Source organism: Leptonotus elevatus, chromosome 2 (genome assembly GCF_054856555.1).
Source record: "Leptonotus elevatus isolate MCC_2025b chromosome 2, RoL_Lele_1.0, whole genome shotgun sequence".
Taxonomy (NCBI): domain Eukaryota; kingdom Metazoa; phylum Chordata; class Actinopteri; order Syngnathiformes; family Syngnathidae; genus Leptonotus; species Leptonotus elevatus.
Window position 1 is genome coordinate 6,335,010 of NC_141240.1, and position 21,059 is coordinate 6,356,068.

The 21,059-nt window shown below is 40.1% G+C and overlaps 1 protein-coding gene across 1 annotated transcript in view; it reads right to left on the reverse strand.

Moving 5' to 3' along the window:
- The window catches only part of LOC147178286 (interleukin-1 receptor accessory protein-like 1), a 190,419-nt gene that overhangs the window by 10,809 nt on the left and 158,551 nt on the right, over window positions 1-21,059 (reverse strand). Inside the window, exons 7-9 of the mRNA XM_086068572.1 lie at window positions 7,049-7,181; window positions 3,017-3,162; window positions 579-725 (exon numbers count right to left, since the gene is read on the reverse strand). Of these exons, the coding sequence (XP_085924698.1) occupies window positions 579-725; window positions 3,017-3,162; window positions 7,049-7,181 (426 nt within the window). The remainder of the gene's footprint in view (window positions 1-578; window positions 726-3,016; window positions 3,163-7,048; window positions 7,182-21,059) is intronic.

Here is a 21,059-nt window from a genome sequence, read left to right on the forward strand (position 1 = left end):
TTAAGAACTAAATAGGAATAACATTGTGAGAAGTCAGTCTCAAGTATGTGCTCCAAGACAGCTGTGCATCCTCAGATGTTTACGCTGGGGAACGACATCGGACATACACTCACTGCATTAGAGATGGGTAGGTTTGAGGATGTGGGTGTGCTATATATGCGAGTGCACGGAGAGCCCGCGGTTACGGAGTGAACTCCTGAACTTGTGAGCGCCAACTGAGGTGGAGGCGTAATATGTGCCATCTCTCCACAAGCACACTTTGAAAGCACAAACTACCAATAAAGTGAGCGGAGTGAGTTGTTGATTTTTGTATTGTTTTGCCATTGATTATATTATTTACATTTTGTTTGAACTGAATTTAATCCTCGATGCCACACTTTTGCGTTTGACAATGTCGTGGGCTCGTTTGGCTTTCCCGCATGTGTTTGGTGCTCATTCATCTCAGCTCACAAGATTACCAACAAAACTACGAGACTGTCTCAAATCACAGTGAGCATACAGACCGTAATAATGACAACGGAGAAATATACCGCACGAGGACAGAACTGTGGAAGCAGCCTTTGAAAAATTCCTCTTACCTCCATCTAAGTCCTCACTGCCGAAGTGGTTCCTGTAGAAGAGCATGAGCTCAATTTTGTAACACTTGTACAGTGTCACCAGGCAGATGAGCAGCATCAGGATGGCCCCCAGACCGCCGGCCAGTTCCACTGTGTACATGAGCTCGGCTGAGAGGTCAAATGCAGACACAAATACATTTAGGGTCTGTTGCTACCATTTGGCTCTGTCATAACAAATAGCAACGTATGCAGTCAAAGATCACCCTTGAAGATCAACGGGTGGAAGTGAGGCTTGGCCTCAAGTCGAACAAGTCTGATCTCCGGAACCTGAAAGCCTCTTGGCACACGACACAGCAATGCTGGTAAACAACAGCTCTGACTGACACAAGTGAAGATCAGTACTGTGTGTGTGTGTTTGTGTTCGTGTAAGGTGAACTGAAATGATGCTCCAGGCGCTTTAGATCCAAGCGGTTCTCTCTCCCTTCATCCGCACTGAAGTTGCATGCAAGGAATTCTTGTTGTGTACATTTGTCTTGGCAACATCTTTCAAAGTCTGCTAACTCCACCTTCACTTATCCTCATTGTTGCCTGTGAAGTAGTGACGGGAAAATGAAGCTTCATGAAGCCCTAGCGATATATATATATTTTTTACTCATGTAGATGGTGCTCGCTCTTGGTTTAAAGATAAAGGCTAGACTAGAGCAATGGAAATTGATCCACTGCATTTTTAAACCAAGAGTGCCACCAAGAGGAGTAAACAAATATTACCAGTGCTTCATGATGCTTCATTTGTTCGTCACTACGTAATGATGGGAAATTGAAGCTTCATGTACCACTTGCATTATTTTTTACTCCTCTAGATCGTGCTCTGGGTTTAAAGATAAAGGCTAGTGTAATGGAAATTGAATACATTTTCACTGCATCTTTAAAGCTGCTTTATGTAACAATTTAGTCAAAAATATATTTATAATAGCCTTTTATTTGAGCATTTATGACTGAAACATATTCTAATTAGTAGATTAACACCTTAGCTGTTCACAATGGGTCCTCCTGCAAACTTATGGCCGATTATTTTTAGACTGGCTGAATTCGGGTACGAATTTTCCGCCCTTTGTCTGCGGATGTGAGTTAATGTTTGCATTATGCACGTGAAGAAGTGCAGTTTCATTTTTGGCCACAGGTGGCAGTAGCCATTTGAAATGTAATTTTCTGCATCCAGCAGCTTTAAACCATTAACACCATCTTAGAGGAGTAAAAATATATATATATCGCAAAGGGTTGATGAAGCTTCATTTTTTTTTTAGCCCATTCTAAATGACACTTCATGTAGAGCGTGCAATATTTTTTCTCCTCTAGATGGTGCCCTTGGTTTAAGGATTCAATGGAAATAGATAAAATTTCCATTGCACCAAGAGCACCATCTAGAGGAGTACAATTAATACTGCGCGTTCTTCATGAAACTTTATTTCCCCATCACTACTAACCAGCAGCCGACAGGGTGCGGTGCGTTCCTCTCTCGAAGCAGGGAAGAGTTGGTGGTGATTCACAGGTTCAAATGGTGATCCTCTACTGTAGCTTAAAACCTCCACTTGAAACATTGTGTATATTGGCTGCAGTGCACGTTTACAGAGTAATTCATATGTGAATGTTAATGCTGTGTCGCAACTGGAATTCCCCAAGTACAAAAAAGGGGCGTGCATCAGTGTTAATTTTTTGTTGTTGCGTTGGGGACTTAAAGTTAAATTTTTATCAATGTGCTAATTGTGACACCCTTAGTGTGCAATAATTACAGATATAGGATTGGCGAGTCCCCCACCAGACCCGGTGGCTCGACCACAGTTAGTGACCATTAAGTTAAAGTATAACATGGAATATGCAGTGCTTTTGTTTTGCAAGTTCTGCACAGACATGGATGCTAGCAAGCTAGAGCAGTGTTGCTAACTTAGCTTTAAAAATAAATAAACAAATAAACTTTACAAAAATCTTGACACAAAAATATTGTATAGAATAATGTGAACATGGCACTCCTAGGCATGCAAAGTTTGCTTTGTAAAGTTGAAGAAAGATTAAAAGAGGAGTCCGAAATGAAGTATGATCAAAGGTGGAATTGTGCATCACTAGAGGTCACTGTCAAACAATGAAGCGGCTTGTCTGGCACTGTGTCTTAAAGCTCTCTCTACTTTCTCCAAAAGTGCTTCTTCTTCCTCTTCTGCAAATAAACACTTGTTCAGTTGTGTTTGATGAACAGGCAATCGATAATACAGTCTCGCTTGTCCCTCCCTAACGCCAGAAACAAGCAATCCCAAGTTGCTGTGCTTGCAAGACATTCACTCTGTTGTCAGAGTGGCGGCCTGTGGTATTCGGCAATCAACACATCAAAGGCTTCATAGAAGCCACAACTTTAAATCAAGGCCTTTCTAATCCGCCGGCTGGATTCGCCGGACCCAAAAAAGCTCTACCTGTCTTGATGATCTGGATGTTTGCATGTCGCCGACCATTTCCATTTTCCACGTAGCAAGTGTAGTTTCCCAGGTCGCTCTCCTCCAGGGAATCGATGGAAAGTGAGATGGAGACCTCCTGCTCCCCCAAGTGTTCACGTATTGTCCTGGAGAAGAGCAGAACGGGCAATGTAATGTCAGACAAATGAAGGCCTCTGAAAATCAGTTAAAGTCAATATAGAAAGGTTTGATTCTTCATTATCAATAGTACGCACAGCAAACAGAGATATGTTAAATCCTGGTGTGACAAACACATGCAAAAAAAAAATCAGTTTTGTGTGTAAATTCAAGCATGTTGGCTGTGCATGATAGAAAGATCAAAGTACAACACGACATTTGGCTTTCTACCACATTTGGGACATGAATAGAGTTCTTAAGAGATACGGTATCTATTTCCCACTTTGATGGGCATTCCAAAGCTGCGTCTTGTTGTCAGGAACAAGATGTGAAACAAGCTTTTGTACATCTGATAATGTGCTATTGTAGAGTACCTGCAGGCCTTTTAAACTCTTACTGAGCTCCCGATGTAGATGCTCAGTGACAATTCTAAACTACGCTACCACAGACACCTTTGAAAAATAATAACTCAACACCAGAGGGGGTCAGAAAGTCCTAAGCAGAGTCTTTAATAAAATATGGATTTTCCTCATCCACAAAAATGTCTTCCTTGAGAAAGTGGGTTCTGTGTGCGCATCCTAAAATTAATAAATCAAAGACCTAAGAAAAATTCCTGTATTGTTTTGTTCTCAAAACTCTGCTCTCGCTGTTATTCAATGTCTATTAACAGATGAGATTGAAGATGGGAAACACTGATGACACTGACACAATACCAAGAGGGGGTGATGTGTAAACCCTTAAAATTGTGAAGTAATCCTTCTCCCTTCATGCTTATTGCTTCCTCACAAGCTGCTTGTAATAATAATAATAATAATAATAATAATAATAATAATAATAATAATAATAATAATAATAATAATAATAATAATAATAATAATAATCTTCTTCTTTTCCTTTCGGCTTTTCCCTTCAGGGGTCGCCACAGTGAATTAGTTGCCTCCATCTAACCCTGTCCTCTGCATCCGCTTTTCTCACACTAACTACCTTCATGTCCTCTTTAACTTCATCCATAAACCTCCTCTTTGGGCTTCCTCTAGACCTTCTGCCTGGCAATTGGAAACTCAGCATCCTTCTGCCAATATACTCACTTTCTCTCCAAACCATCTCAGTCTGTCCCTCTGATGTACTCATTCCTGACTCTATCCATCCTGGTCACTCCCAAAGAGAACCTCAGCATCTTCATCTTTGCCACTTCCAGCTCTGCCTCCTGTCTTTTCCTCAGTGGCACTGTCTCCAGACCAAACAACATCGCTAGTCTCACCACAGTTTTATAAACCTTTTATTTAATTTGAGCTGAAACTCGTTCCAGCCTGCCTGCACACGCTTCGTCACTTATTTTCCACACTCTCCATTGCTCTGGACTGTTGACCCTAAATACTTCAACTCCTCCACCTTCTTGGTCTCTTCTCCCTGTAACCTCACTCTTCCACTTGGGTCCCTCCCATTCACACACAGATACTTCATCTTGCTACGGCTAACCTTCATTCCCCTCCTTTCCAGGGCAAACCTGCACGCCTCTAGCTTCTCCTCCACCTGTTCCCTGTTCTCACTACAGATCACTATGTCATCTGCAAACATCACAGTCCATGGAGATTCCTGTCTAACCTCAATAATAATAATAATAATAATAATAATAATAATAATAATAATAATAATAATAATAATAATAATAATAATAATAATAATAATAATAATAATAATACGTGGTCAGATTTGTTGTTTTATAAGACAAGGCAAACCTTTCAAGAGAGGAAAGCAATCCAAACCTTTTGTTTTCTTGAATCCAGCCAAAGAAACCAATTGAGAGCGCCCGATCGTTCCTTTGTGTAATGATGTGTAGGCGGATCAGTAAATTAAAAAAAAACAACAACCCTCAAATCTTTTGGCAATTGTCGAGAAAGGTACCACTGTCAGAGCCAATTACCAGAATTTCCTCTAGCTGTTTACAAGTCACCGTCACCTTTAATGATCTTTGGTTTACCTTCCTCAATGGCCTTGTATTTTTTCCTCATCAAAATCTCAATCAAGCTTTTAACCATGGTTGACTTTTCCTCACTATTGATATTTTTTTTATATTGCACCATCATCTACGTGGGCTGAAAAAGTAACCATTTGTCAAAGGAAGGAGCAGAAAGTACATCTGTTCAAATGTAAGCAATTTAAAAAAAGATTCTGGGAATTAAATATTCAAGTAAAGATACCTAAAAAATATAAAATTAAATACAGTAACCAAATATTTGTACTTGGTTCCTCACCACCACTGGCAAAGTGACATCCAAAAACAAACAAAAGCTAGCAGGTAACTAAGTAAGGACAAAGAAGGGAGGACAATAGCAAAACAAAATGTCAAGAAACTCCTGCTGGGTGCCTGTGCAAACAATAGGATGACTGTCAAGCATATAACCAAACCATCATTTCAGATTTTCTTATTAAGCCATTGACAAACAAGCAGACAATATGGCATTCTACATTTGCACAGTGCAGCCACAAAAACTGGCGTATCCTTATTTTGGAACTTGGTTCTTCTCATTGGAAAGACTTGAAACATAATAACTGGTTGAGTCCCCCTGAGCAGCAACGAAATCAAGCATTCTTTCTTGCACAATTGCTTTGAAACAATTTGAAATGTGGACTCGTCAGACCACAGAGCACTTTTCCACTTATCAGTCCATCTTATATGAGCTCGAGAAGCCAGCGGCGTTTCAGAACGTTGTTGATAAATGGCTTTTGCTTTCAATTCAAGTGTTTTAAATTGTACTTAGGGATGTAGCGCCCAACTGTATTTACTGACATTGGTTTTCTGAAGTATTCTTAAGACCATGTGGTGATATCATTTAAACATTAATGTCGGTTTTTGATGCATTGTCGCCTGAGGGATCGAAGGTCATCGGCATTCAATGTTGGTTTTCGGCCTTGCCGCTTGCATGCAGTGATTTCTCCAGATTCTCTGAACCTATTGATGATATGGGCGTAAGATGAGGAAATCCCTGCATTCTTTGCAATTGTATGTTGAGGAACATTATCCTTAAACTGTTTGACTATTTTCACACACAAGTGTTCGCAAAGAGGTGAACCTCGCCCCATCTTTTCTGGCTAATAATTGAGTAATTCAGGGAAGCTCCTTTTATACCCAATCAAGCCACCCACCTGTTCCCAATTAGCCTGTTCACCTGTGGGATATTCCAAACAGGTGTTTGATGAGTATTCTTTCTCAGTCCATAAAATTCCAAGTTAAAGACTATTCGTGAAAATATATAAATAAATAAATAAATAATAACCGTTTGAACATTAAACAGCTTGTCTTTGTAGTGTGTTAAATTATTATTATTGAGATATTTTACATGCACATTGAACTTTTTTTCACCTCACCTACAAATGACCCGGCCCATCCATCTGTCTGTGCAAATCAAATAAAAATGTGCTCAACCGTGCTCTTCCTGGCTTGTTTCCTGGCGAGTTTCTCGCCTCCGTCATGCTGCCACCTTGAATTCTGTAGGCTCTAATTGGCCTAGTGACTTTCATGACAAGAGAGTCGTGCTGAGAGCCAGGCAGTGCATGCTAGCAGGCGAATAGACATCTGCAAATGCCAGGTCACCGACTACGACACTAACTCCTCCACCCAGCTGTGTCATACTGCTCACAGTTAACCTTTTCATTAGGCAGCATTTGTCCATGAGAGTGGATTCCTACTTCACATGGACCACCATGTTTTCCCCTTCAGTGCTTTATCAGTTGGAAAAAAAAGCTCTTACAACAAGGAAACTTCTCTCACTAAGCTGCTGGTCCCAACAGGCAGTCACCTCTCGTGTAAGAGATGAAGCTGTACATGCCATTTTACCGTGCTAATTAATAAAGACTGGCCACAAAAGGACTTACTTGATGTCACTCTCCCGTACCCGCTCCTCATCCAGATCCTCAATAAACTTTTCCGCCTTCATCCAGTAAATGAGTGGGCTGACATCACCACTGTACCCAAAGAAGGCTCTGCACGTCAGGTTGACTGGACTTCCTGTGGGACGACAAGGGACAGAATGTATGCTGATTGCTTGGATCTCTAATTGTCCTTCACGTTCAGTATAGAACATCCACTATGACACATGCAGCACTGCCCGATTAGTCCCGTTTGGTTCTAATTTGACACACAAGGCCTTATAAACTTGGATTAACTCCCATTCTGCTCTTGGACAGCATCCCACTATATCAGGCTTCCCTCCAGTGGAAACATCTTCCGATTTTGGCCCGAGGGCAGACAACAGATACAGGGGCATGTGTGTGAATTTTATTTTTATTATTATTATTATTATTTTATTTTATTTGAGTAACTTTGAAATCTTTACATTTGAAAGCATTCTGAGTGGTATTCAGATCTTTTCTGCTGAAGTGCCATGAAGAAAACACAGTCATGCAAACAATGTATTTTTGATTCAAGTTGTTGAGTTGGGCACCATCTTAATTCAAAGAACTTGCTACCATTATCAAAAACATAAAAAGGGGAAATGTTATAGACGGGCTAACAGAAATCAGCTTTATTATTGTAAAAGTTTTATACCATCAAGCACATATACAGTAAATAGAGCACATTGCGGTACTAAATGGCAAAAATTCTCTGCTCCGTGGAAACAATTTGGTCTAGTTTTTAGTTGAGTTTGCTAACTGTCTATTTCCTCTTGACATTATCAATCAAATTAACCTGTGCTATACTGCTACCCCCCTGGCTGAGGCATGCACACCAGAGGGGGCAACACACTTGTATAGTATTGATATGTGCAACTTAATTGCAAACAAAGTACTTTTTTTTTTAAAAACTTTTTATTTTTTTTATTTAGTGAGTTTGGCTTTTCTGCACATTTTCTGGTACAGTACTACATTTTGATTACATATACTGTAATTGTCTTAAAAAAACAGGAAGTCAACACCCCCAAAATTTCTTGACAATATGTTGTATACATCCCCACTAGTCTAAATACGGTATTTTGGTTAATATTGCATTTGTAGAATATGAGTTAAGCAGCAAAATTCAGCAGTTTGTTTTTATCAGTATGAGAAGGCGGCCATTTTGCCACTTGCTGTTGATTGAAAATGACATCATAGTTGCTCAGGTCTCAGGTAACAACAAATCACAGCTCAGTTTAAGAAAACAGGGCAGCTCTGATTGGTTGTTACCTGAGCCCTGAGCAACTTTGATGTCATCTTCAGTCGACAGCAAGTGGCAAAATGGTCGGACAAAATCACCACCACACATTAACAGAAGCCCAGAGTGTTGATTGAGAAAGATTGTATGTGTATACATCCAGTGTTTATTTAGTGTTTATTTCTGAATGAAAACTTTGGATACTACCTTTGAGTATAGGTGATGTAATATCTATTTGACCTATTATTCAAAGTTTATTACATACTAACTCTTTTTTTCCTTATTTTTGATTACATATGAAAATGTGCCCCTCTATTTTCTATTCAATTGTTAGTAGTGTTTGCATTGACAAGAAAAACAGTCCCAGCATAACTGTGCACCTTTGGGATGAACTAGAACAGAGATTGTGCCACAGACCTCCCAGAATACTTAGAAACTGTTATAGCTGAAAATGAGTAATCAGCAAAATAGTATTCATATGCTGTATAACGTACTAGCCTGATGGCTTGAAAGCCTTTCAGTATGACACATAAAAACACTGGAATTGCATAAAGAATCCGCTGCATGGATGCTCAAGGAAGCACTGCTGGACACACATCCAGCAGTACAAGATGATACAGCTGGTCTTTGTGAGCAATTCTGGCTCCTTGACCCTGTGGCGAAGACTCAGGCGGCTGTGACATTGGAGATAACTGTTGTGTATAATTGGCTACTTGCTACTTGGGTACGATAGGACTTTATTTGGCTAACTCTGCCTCTTAAAAGTAATACAATTGAAAAACTGGTTTGGGGACTCACCAAAGGCAGAGCTGGGGGAACCCCCCCCCCCCCCTTCTAGTATTGTATATTTTAAAAATTAGTCTGGGTCTTTCCCATACATTATTTTGACACATTGCTATTGCTTAAAAAGTCCACCAGGGGGCTGTAGGCGCTACTATTAAAAAAACGATGCATACAAAGAACACGATAAAACAAAATAAACAGGCAAGCAGATTTTTTTATGTGACAGTGACTTGAGAACATGTTGTGTTGCTACACCCGCAATGCCACTCCACAGGGTGCCTACATAGCTCGTACGCTATGTGCTCAACTGTATGTGCACAAGCGGCAAAGACAGAATCATAAGGTTTGTTGGAATTTAATCACACACAGAGCTGAGAACTTTGTGCCAAACTAATCACTTGTGCATGTGCAACATAAAACACTAAGAATAACAATAGCATTCTATATATTTTGGTGCACACAAGTGAAGTTTCTCTATCGGATCTAAACAATTCAACTAGTAGGAAAGTAGAAAGACGGCAGTGAAAAAAAAGGGGCCAAGAAGCGAACAGGAATAACACTTGAGAAGTGAGATTTCCTTTCTTGAGAAGCTCAACAGTAATGAGGTCACATGCATCTCCTTGCCTCGTGTTTTTGACAAGGCAGGAAGTAATTAAAGGCAGAAACGCTGTACAAGAACAGCAGAGTAATTGTGAGAGAGAGTCAGACACCTACAGTATGTGTGAATATAAAATCTCGACAATATGTATATTGAACATAGAGCAAATTTGCATAGTGCCAAGGTGTTTATAGTGGATCTCATTTGATCTTATTAGGATAAGATCACAGAAAGCACAGAGCCTCTCGCTATCACTCAAAGCGCTGCAAAAACGGCGGTGAGGACGACCATCCCTGAGACATGGAAGGGTTATCGCAGCTAATTGCCAGGGCTGGGAACACTCTCGTTTCAGTAGCGGCTGTGGCAGACGTCCCATTTTAATTGATACTCTCAACATCGCCTTGTGCATGATCAATCTCTTGTAGTCATACTGTGGCAGCATACCTCATTATCGTCTGCCACAGTTTCTGTTAATTACTAGATATCAGCAGACACTAAAATCACTGCATGTTCACATATGGCAATCATGAAACTCAAATGCGTTGCATGGTACGCAAAATTCCAATTGCCCTGCTTTCTGAGGGTCCGTTGTGCCAGGAATGAACTGTCGGCAAATACATATTCGATCATTGTTGAATAATCCATGACGAATAGACAAATAAGCGAATAACAAGTACAATGGCGGAACAGGGGATGACATTTGTAAAGATTAAGAGCTGCTGTGTTTGCATGACACACTGTATGGTGACAAGACGTGTAACAAAAGCGCCACTATTATTGGTGCATCATCCAGCAGAGTCGTTAACTATGCAACACTTGTGTTGCTTATAGTTTCAACTTTATTTTTTCAATGAAAATCATTAATCCAATATGAAACGGAAAAAAGCTTTTGAATGGGAGAAACAAGGATCAGACTGCAGTGAGAATGATGGCCACTGTCTTCTTGGCAGTGAGAATATTTTTGGATTGATTATCTATTTATTTATCTATATCTGTTATTATTATTATTATTATTATTATTATTATTTTGAAGCATTATTTTTATTTAACTAATTTGCTCTCAAAAACGTATAAAACATTCTATTTTAAGTATTGCCATGGTCCCAAAAACGCATTAATATATATATTTTTATGTTTATTTTTATTTTTATGCTAGAGCATACAGAAGGCTTTGATGCAGTCTCTGACTTGAAGAGGTCGCTTAAAGCAATGCCAGTTATTACAAAAAAAACGGCCAGCAGGTGGCAGCAGAGTATAAGAGATCTACCAAGACCATGTTGCACTTACTCACAGTTCTAAACAAATTTGTGAATAATGATGAAACTTTGCTATATTCTAATGCTTATTGCTGCAAAACAGAAACAGATACAAATATACTTTTTTTTTCCTGATGAAAGAAGAAACTCTAATCTTTCTTTTGGTAGGTTCCATGATTTTATAGCAATAGAACACAATATTCTGTGGGCCTTGCAAAATCTGTCAAAAGTAAAGCAGCCGGGAGCAAAGGGGGTTGCTTCAGTGAAAATGGCTGGGAGTCAATGACTTAAAAGAAATCATGAACTAATATCCCGCTGGTCCTGAGCTATAGATTTATAGTGCTAAAATAGGTGAAGAGATTGTTTTTATTTTATCTGTAGTTTTTCCTCCATGGTGGATTTCAGTTTGTTCGGTGTGCAGCGGGGCTGAATGCGTTTGACATGTCATTATCAGGTCTCATCAGAAACTGTGCACTGCTGTGCCGTCCTTCTTGCTTCAGACAGAAGTTGGAGACTCTAAGCCTGCTGCGACTGTTTAATTTGAAGTTTTACATTATCAGGGCAAGCATCTCGGTAATCCAGTGCAGTTTCTTCTCTGATCCACTGTGCCAGACTGTCTGGCTGTGAGCTTTGCAGTCACCTCTTTTTGGCCTCCACCTCATCATCAAAATTCAAAGATGATTGGCCTGGCTTTGTCAACACGTTACATACAGGGCACAATATAAGCGCCACAGAGGCACTTTACATGCACACAGATTTTGGAGGCAAAACAGAAACAAATATACTGAATTGCTGAGCACTTGAACACCCTTAGCCATCCATTTCATTCAGACAACATATTACATTACACACAATGTTAAGAAGAGTGATGGAGAATTATATGGAAGGTAAACAATGCCTTGAAGCTGGAGAGCATTTTAGCACGAGGCTGTCTGTGAAACAAAGTATACGGTACATACAGATCCCATATCCATAACAGAAAGGTATGCACGATAGAAGCTCGTGTAAAATTATGCAGCTGCGTGACGGGTTGCATCCATCTGTTGATTGTAAATGATTACCACCAGGCAAAGAGCCAAGCCATTATCTGGTTACTAAAACAGATAAATCACCATTTCCATGGGGATGCACTTCACCATCCAAAGTGACTGACAAATGTCTGCGCGCCAGAAAGTGAATTAGAGCCTTTTCAGGTTTATTTGCTTGGACTAGTAGATTCTTGAGCCTTGTAGCCATCTCAAATCAAATGTGTTATCAAGAATAATTCACAAAATCCTCAGACGCTGCATTTTTGTGATATCAAAAAGTTAATGCTCTGTGCCATCTTAAACTAATTTGAGGGCAAAAGCCTGTTTCGTATATTTAAGTACTAATTATTATTAATTATTAGTACTAGTGGAGTAAGTACTGTTGCTCTATCAACCTAAATTTTTTGGTGCAGGTATGTTTTCTCTCTCTCTCTCTCTCTCTCTCTCTCTCTCTCTCTCTCTCTCTCTCTCTCTCTCTCTCTCTCTCTCTCTCTCTCTCTCTCTCTCTCTCTCTTTCTCAATCACAGTATATATTTGATCAAAACTAGACAGACAAGTTTAGGAAGCGTGTGTGCGTGTTGCCTGATGAAAACAAAAGATGAATTGTATCCAATTATGACACCGGATTAGCCCCAAATATTCACTGGAAATGAGCAAGAACGATTGCCGATTGATAACGAGTGAGTCATTTTTTTTCTCATGGCCCATAATCACTCTGGCTGGGGGTTTGGATAACTATTTTCAACTTCTTTGAGAAGATTAGCAGACAGGGTAAATGTGAAAAGTTGAAAATGTGAATTGCAGTTAGTGCTATGTACATAGAGTGACCATATTTTGATTTCCAAAAAAGATGACACTCGCCCTGGTCTCAAGATACTTAAATGATACTTAAGGATTACTCAAAGATATCATATACTGTATTATAACTTTTAACATATGCCTCCTCTGTATGGGTAACACATAAAACAAAAAACAATGCTATTTTTTGAAGTCTTACTTGACAAATGAATAACTAATAACAATGTTCTTAGTCCAACCTTTTTTTCTCCACTTGCGGATGAGTGAGGATCGAACCCACGGCGCGACCACATCTCCGGTTCGGGAGCTAATACTTGCAAGCTAAAATTGTGATCCACCGACAAAGCTCAGGTTCTTGTTTGTTTTATTCATTTTTTCCTTTTGGACACATTATTACAGGTTACATCGATCACATAATATCATTTCCAACATTGACATCCGAAAGAAGGGCTGACGGGTAGAAGCCATGGCTTATTAGTAACCCGTCCCCATTGATTCTTACTCTACGCATATACATTGATTGTGATAGTCATTGATTCATATTGTTATCAATCCCACACTCCTCGCTCAGTTCATCATGAGTAATGTCTGTGTGTAAGTTGCAGCTAGTACCAATCATTTGGTATATATATATATATATATATATATATATATATATATATATATATATATATATATATGTGTGTGTGTGTGTGTGTGTCCAGGTAAAAGAGGGCATTTGGTCGCCCTAATGTAACGTATAACAATATATCTTGTCTACTTACACAATGATTGAGTCAGAGGAGGAATGTTAATACATCAGATATTCTGTTGAATTAAGCACCCTTTAGTGCCACAGTCATAACTTGTTCTTTAAAGTTACTGTTAAGTTATTGTGCATGTGTGTCTATCTAATGACTATTTTGGTATTATTGTTATAGTTGGATCCTTTGTTGACATTGACATTGAGTGGCAGAAAACATGGCTGGCTGTATAGACACAGCGTATACGAAGAAAGTTAGCGGGCAAAATTGCTACTAGTTAAACACTTTAACGGCCGAAGGGCGGAGGAGGTTTACGAAGAAGCTTAATATATGTATTGGCGAAAAACGGAAACTATTGAAGGCCCATATGAGACGTGGGATGATGACAAAATTTGGTCCGATTCACCTGTTTCCTGGCCACATGTCTGCTTTGGGGACATCTACTCTTATTTAATACAAAGTCTATCTAATGACTATTTTGGTATTATTGTTATAGTTGGATCCTTTGTTGACATTGACATTGAGTGGCAGAAAACATGGCTGGCTGTATAGACACAGCGTATACGAAGAAAGTTAGCGGGCAAAATTGCTACTAGTTAAACACTTTAACGGCCGAAGGGCGGAGGAGGTTTACGAAGAAGCTTAATATATGTATTGGCGAAAAACGGAAACTATTGAAGGCCCATATGAGACGTGGGATGATGACAAAATTTGGTCCGATTCACCTGTTTCCTGGCCACATGTCTGCTTTGGGGACATCTACTCTTATTTAATACAAAGTCCTGTGCAAAGCTGGGTAATTATTCTTTATTGAAGTGTTCTTTGTGGTGCCAAAGGGAAGGAGAGTCTATCGCATTACAGTTAAGTTTGTGGAAGTACGTCACTCCAAAACCATCACCCCAACACACTCAACAATCATTAGTTCCATGGGGGAATTATGTCAACAAGCAGCCCACCTTATTCTTTATTTAATTTTGGAAATGCGGTGACTTTAGTACAATGACACTTTTTTTGTGAAGTAAGAATTTCAATGGCATCTGGTCTCTAGTTAACAACTAAATATCACAGCTTACACAATTCTTCTTTTCAAATCCAGCCTTGGACAAACAATGTTACGTAGCATTAGCATACCAGCATTGTAGCACATTTAATGCAGCTGTCAGGATAGGACTTAACAACTATAGCTACTGCGTACACGTAAGTGAGGTCAGCAAGTATCAAAACACAGATGCAGAATGCAATATTTATTCGGATAGGATAAACAATATGTGGACACTCAAGTGAATAACTAGGCACAAAAATATATTTTGTCTTATTCATAGGAATCCATAACACAATTCTGCTACTCGTTGCCTTTTGATCCTCCGTTTGTAACGCTGGACGGCTTTTTCTTTAGCCTTCTGATTTACCGATCCAGGATAGCCCATTTCAAGACGAGGAACAAGTCAGGGTGGTTGTTGTTCGCGCCACACAGTTTCCTGTGATGCAACGCGCGAAACATAAACAATACGTCACACAGGATCCTCCTATTGTTTTTTTTTGCGATCGAGTCTTGGTCCAACATTGCCGAAAAAACACAGTAAGACATGTTTGAACAATTAAACTTCTAATCTCCCCAAAAAGGGCAAAGGTCATTATTTACAACAGCTAAATTTGTGGAGAGAGTTTCAAGAGTCATACTTGGTTGGTTATGTGCTATTGGCATGAAAGGACAATGACAACTTAAAACCATGCTAACGAATCATGGTGGGCCTCCTGGCTGTGGGGCTCAGTGAGATGGTAGTAGATGGGTGAGGGTATTTGAGGGTGGAAGGCTGGAACTTGCTAATGCCAGGGCTCATGGGGAATTACGGGGGTGATTTGGAAGGAAACGCTGGCAGCACTTTCCCTGTTGCTTTTATTAGCCCACATGTAAAATTCTCTGCTGGCCCCTTGAAAACATGCTGTCTTTTTTTCCCACTGTATCAATTGTGCTTGCTAAATGTAAACATCATAGGTTTAAGTGTCAAGTGTTGCTTGTGAGTGCTTAAGGAGGGAGTTCTCATTCGCTAGTCTCTGCGCTTTGTTACCAGACCACCCGCCTGCTGCCCTACATGACAACCCGTATCTGCACAAATACTGTACACAGTGCTCCTGGGAGGAACAAGCGCAACAAAGCACCCCTGGTCGTAAGCACACATGTACCTCAGTGCGTATCTCTCTCAAACATGCAGCCACATAAGCACTGCGCTGTTTAGTATGTAAATGATAAAGAGGTAACCGACAATGAATAATAGACAAAGTGCAATTTTTGCAGAAATTGTGTGGGAATGCTGAAAAGCTGAATGCTATTAGCTGAATGCATGTGCTTATGAAGTAAATTGAAAAATAAATTATGTGAAAATTACAAATTTGTACTTGTAGTTAAATGACAAATTAATAAAATGAAAACCTGAACTGCATTCAGTCTAAGGTAGGATATAATCGTTTCAGAGAAATCATAATCCATTACCTGATATGATAGTCAGTTGGTATCAAATCATTGAATGTGCTAAAATGTGGTCCAAACCAGGTTTGAACCCAGGTTCTCCGTGGTGGGAGGCAATTGCTCTAAGCACTGACCTAACTTGACTTGAAATTCATGGCTAATGGCGTATTTATTTTGAAAAGTGTCATCTGATGCTGAAAGCTAACATGCATTTAGACATTTCAGTGAAATTATAATCCATTTCCTGATTGTCAGAACCATCGAATGTACTAAAATGTTGTCCAAGCATGGTTTGAACCCAGGCTCTCCGCCATGGATATATTGGCAATGTACAGCCGGAGGTGGGATTCAAACCTGCAAGCTACTGGTTACTGGACAATGCACTTTACCAACTGCGCCACCGAGAAGTATCAAACATCTGGCAATGATGATCAGTTGTATGTATGAAAGTGGGCGTGGCAAGAAAAGATCAATGTCAGTCCTATCGAAAACGAATGGGGAAAAGTTGATATACAATGTTAAATTGTGCGAATACTTTAAGTAATGTGGAATCGGGTGAATTTTTGAAGCAAGTTTAAATTTGAACAGTGTAAATCAGAAGTATTACGTAGGAGTTGTTTCACGGCAAAAAAGTGTGGAGAATAAAAATCACAACAACATATGTACTCCCGCAATGATGGTGAGCATAGCAGTAAAACATCAACAAAGGCCAGTTTGGTATCTCAGATCAAATATCACTAAAGTTGGGTTTGTTGAAGATGTATGATGCAGATGGAGCAAATGATTGTCATTTTCAGCAGTGCGTCCTTGAGATGGGCTTTGCTTCAGTCAAAGTAAATCCAATGCTGATTTATAATGGGTAAATGTGCACGTGGTGTCAGGGGACACAACCTGCATCCTGATTCTGCCACTGTTAAGACAAGCAGTCATCCCATACCTGCTCACGATTTATCTGACAAGGAGATAAACACGGCCTTGAAGGAATGGCTGCAAGCAAGCCCAACGACTCACAAGAATTATGAGCTGGAGCCGTGCCAAGTCGAGTGGGAGCCGAAGGTGGGAGGAAGAGGAGCGGCATCTTCCCGCAATTCAATCAACAGCGGCTTTGTGTTCTGATCCTGAGTCGGAGGCGGTGTGAGTATTTGAAAGATGGTTTGCCACAAACATGATACAGACGACAGCTTCAGGGAAATCTTTTTGGGCGTGAGAAAGCATATCATCAACTCCTTCATGTCAAATCATCAAGTGCTGAACAGGCAAAGTTGTTGGAAAGGCAGAAAAGGCTCAGACCAGTTCTGTCCATGCCACAAATCTAGATTTCATGGGGCTGTCGGTGGCTGTGGTGGCAGAGGATCTGGCTAACTAAACAAATCCATTATTTTTAGCACTAACGGTAGCACGAACATCTTTACCAGATAAAAATGCACAAAACTTCTCTCGCTGTTCAAATTCAACAAGGAAACTGAGAAATTCTGCGAGAACATAATTAATTGCAGCATCCATTCGTCTGTTAGGTTTGTTTGTTTCCCCTTAGCAATCGGCGCTTATTGGTTTCGTCCTGCCTAAACAACGCCTGATTGGTTCGATCGGAAAAAATCGGCTGCAAACGTATCAGCGGGAGCGGTACCAGATGGATTCTCGCAAATCCCGCGATAATTCATCTTGCTGGCAAGGTTAGCGTTCTAAAAGCTGAATGCTAATAGCTGAATGCTAAGATTTGAATGCATGTGGAATGCTTATGAAGTACATTGAGAGATAAATTATGAAGTTATGACCTCCTGGTTACTGGACAATGCACGTTATCAACTGTACCACCGAGCAGTATCAGACACCTGGTAATGATGGTAAGTTATATGTATGGAAATGGGCGCGGAAAGTGATACTTAGAAACAGTTCATTGAAAATGAATGGGGAAAAAGTTGATATTTAACGTTAAATTGTGCGAATACTTGAATTTTTGATGCAAGTGTAAATCGGAAGTATTATGTGGAAGTTGTTGCGCGGCAAAAAAGTGTCGAGAATAAAAATCACAATAACATTTCAAGACACCCATGTTTACAGATTAACAGCAACAACAAATACATAAAACAAAAGGGGTGTTGAACATTAAGTCTGGGAGTCCAAGTGTCGATATAGATACAGATCCACTTGGTTTCTCAATGTTAAGGGCTCTTATTCTGAAGCAAAGAGCAGAGAGAACTGTGTCCTGCAGTCTTTGGCTCATGTTATAAACAAGTGAAACACAAGAGGTGGCGCACCTCCAATGACAGAACTAATGAAGCAGGTAATGTAGGCAATGAATGAACCTGCCTTCTACGAAATCAGCATGCATAGCAAGTATAATGGGCTGCAAACGCAAATGAGTCATTTATCAGCTACAATGTCTCGCCCATGATGCTATGAGGAACAATGACATGTAACGAGTGGCGTTTGAGGCTTTCTCTGCTGGCCTAAGCAATTCCATTGACCTACACTTGCAATTTACATGAAATTGTATTTATTTATTTAAAACTGTCCTACTGTACAAACACACACGCTGTCTTCCCTTTGTTTGTGTGTGCCTTTATTGGGAGCGCTGTTCATGTTGTACCCGACTTAGGGGCAGTGTGGTTCCATGCGGTCTGATACACTGTTAAGTTGTAGCCACATTAGAGAGTAGATGGAAAAAGTCATCATTAAGTTATTCTAATAAAAAAACGTTTTTTTTTTTTCAGCGTGGAGCCGTTCTTTTGAGTGATAAAAGTGCTGCGAGTAGAGCATTAATTACCATTAGCGAGTCAGACTGGAGTAGATCATTACAATTTCTTGAACATCTATATATTGAAGCAAAAATTCTTGTCAATCAAATCATTTTGAATCAAAAATCGTTCTTAATCGAAAATCTATTCTGAATCAAATCGCACACCCAAAAATCGGAAGCGAATCAAATCGTGAGACATTCAAAGATTCCCACCCCTACTGTATATACTTGCATGTCAAGGCTCAAAAACCTTTTTATTTTGAGAAGCAATTTTGCAAATCATTGACTTCATTTAAGTAGTTATTTACTCATTTTGAGGAACCATTTTTTTTCATGGTTAATCCCAGAGACCTGAAGCAAGGATTTTATTAAAGAATAAAATAAGTTTGAATGTAGTGCCGCAGCTATCAAATATTTCAGTACTCAAGTATCCTATTTAAAATTCCATAGAATAATCTTGTATTCGGATAAATAATATTTTTACATTTCACTTTATAACGAACAACCAAGCAGCACCCTGACCAAGTTTTCATGTTTTCCATGGACACATTTAATCGGATTAAAAGCTTGATCTGATTAAAAATGATTCATGTAAACACACCATTTGGACTATTCTGATCCGATTAGACTCAACCAGATCAAAACTTACATCCGACTGACGGGGGTGGGTTAAGATGATTCTTATTCCAATCAACGCGCATGAAAACACTTAATCAGATCGTTGGATTGAAGTCATCCTCTCTGCCCATGTCTGTTACGTCAGCTAACGTGGAAGCGGCAATAAACAATAACGGCGGGTGCGAGCGCAAAGTAGAAGTAGAAGAAGCAGTTGGGTTTGACGATAACCGAGACCAGTAAAAGCAAAATCATGGTCTGGAGGACACAGTACAGCGCCATCTCAAAAGTCAAGTGTATCCAAAACATTACAGCCGAGAAGAACGCATGTGCTTGTTTTTTGTTTTAGTTTTTTTTACAACGGAAGTGCTACTTCTACTGTTTCCAGTACGTTAGACAATTCTGCGCATGTCAAAATAATTTATTCCAATCAAACGTGGGATATATGTCAACGCAAGAAATAATCTGTAATCAGACAGTTCTTTTTTTAAGTGTTCATTTGAACAGTTTAGTTCTAATCCGATTACTAATTGGATACAAAGACATTTTGTCCATGTAACCATACCCAGTGCAGTCTTAACTGTGATGGGTCAAATGCAGAGGTCACATATTGAGGACACGTATTCATGACAAAAAAAGAGGACCTTCATTTTCTTTAAGATGACAGTAAAACCACTCTAAGCCCTCCAATAAGCGCTAGTGCACTCGACGTTATGAGTGGCACATCTACATTTTTGTGTCGGGGCAAGTTAATTTTACCGTGGGAATTTGGCAGACCACGCTATGCCATGCCAAGTTCTGGTGGACCGAATGATTTTTCTATTACACGCCACCGGCACACCCGACAATTTGGTGGCACAAAGTAGACTAGAACTTTAAGCAACAAAAAGCAGGTCCAAGTTCTTCTTGCAGTTCCTTATAAATGTACTTTGCGCGCACCAATCTCCATGGAATCGGGTGAGAAAGTCTGTTATGCTTCTGCCTCAACTGCATTGAATTTAAAGGGGATGAGAAGAGCCACTTCGATTCAATCAATCATTCAAGTCAAACACACATTTTTTTTTTAAGAGCTCAGTATTGTTCGGTAATGTCATCATCATTTCTCTCTTTTAAAAAAAAGTATTATTAAAAAAAAAAAGTTTTTGTATGTGCGTGTGTGCGTGTGTGCGTGCGTGCGAGTGTGTGTGTATTCGTTAGTTCACCAAAAACCTATTAAAAAAATCCCATACCGTTCACCTAAACCGAACACCGCCGTCAGGAGACCCGAGGAAGGACCAAAGAAAAGAAAGGAAAGTGAAATCCAGCACCGACCAGACACCACCCACCGGGCCACCAACCAGAGTTCTTCACCAACCCCAGAAACATCTAAATTCCAACAAATCAGGGAGACCTCAAGAGACCAAAGGAGAGACTGAGGAAAGGAAGGAAGGACAGACGAAGCAGAGTGAGATCCACAGACACCAGCCTCCACCGATTCAATGACCTGAGGAAGAAGCAGATTGTGTCTGAGTTTCGATAGATGCTGGTGTGGTGGATCTGGCATGCATGAAAATCTCCACCAAAGAGGGGAGCCGTCGACCCCTGCCAGGACAGAGCTAGCGCAACACCTCAGGGCCCCCCAGGCTGTGGCAGCGCCAAAGGACAACCCCCGGGCCCCGCCGGGGTCACCGGCCGGAGAGCAAACCCAGGAGCAGGAGCACCCCCCACCCCAACACGGCCCGCGCCCCC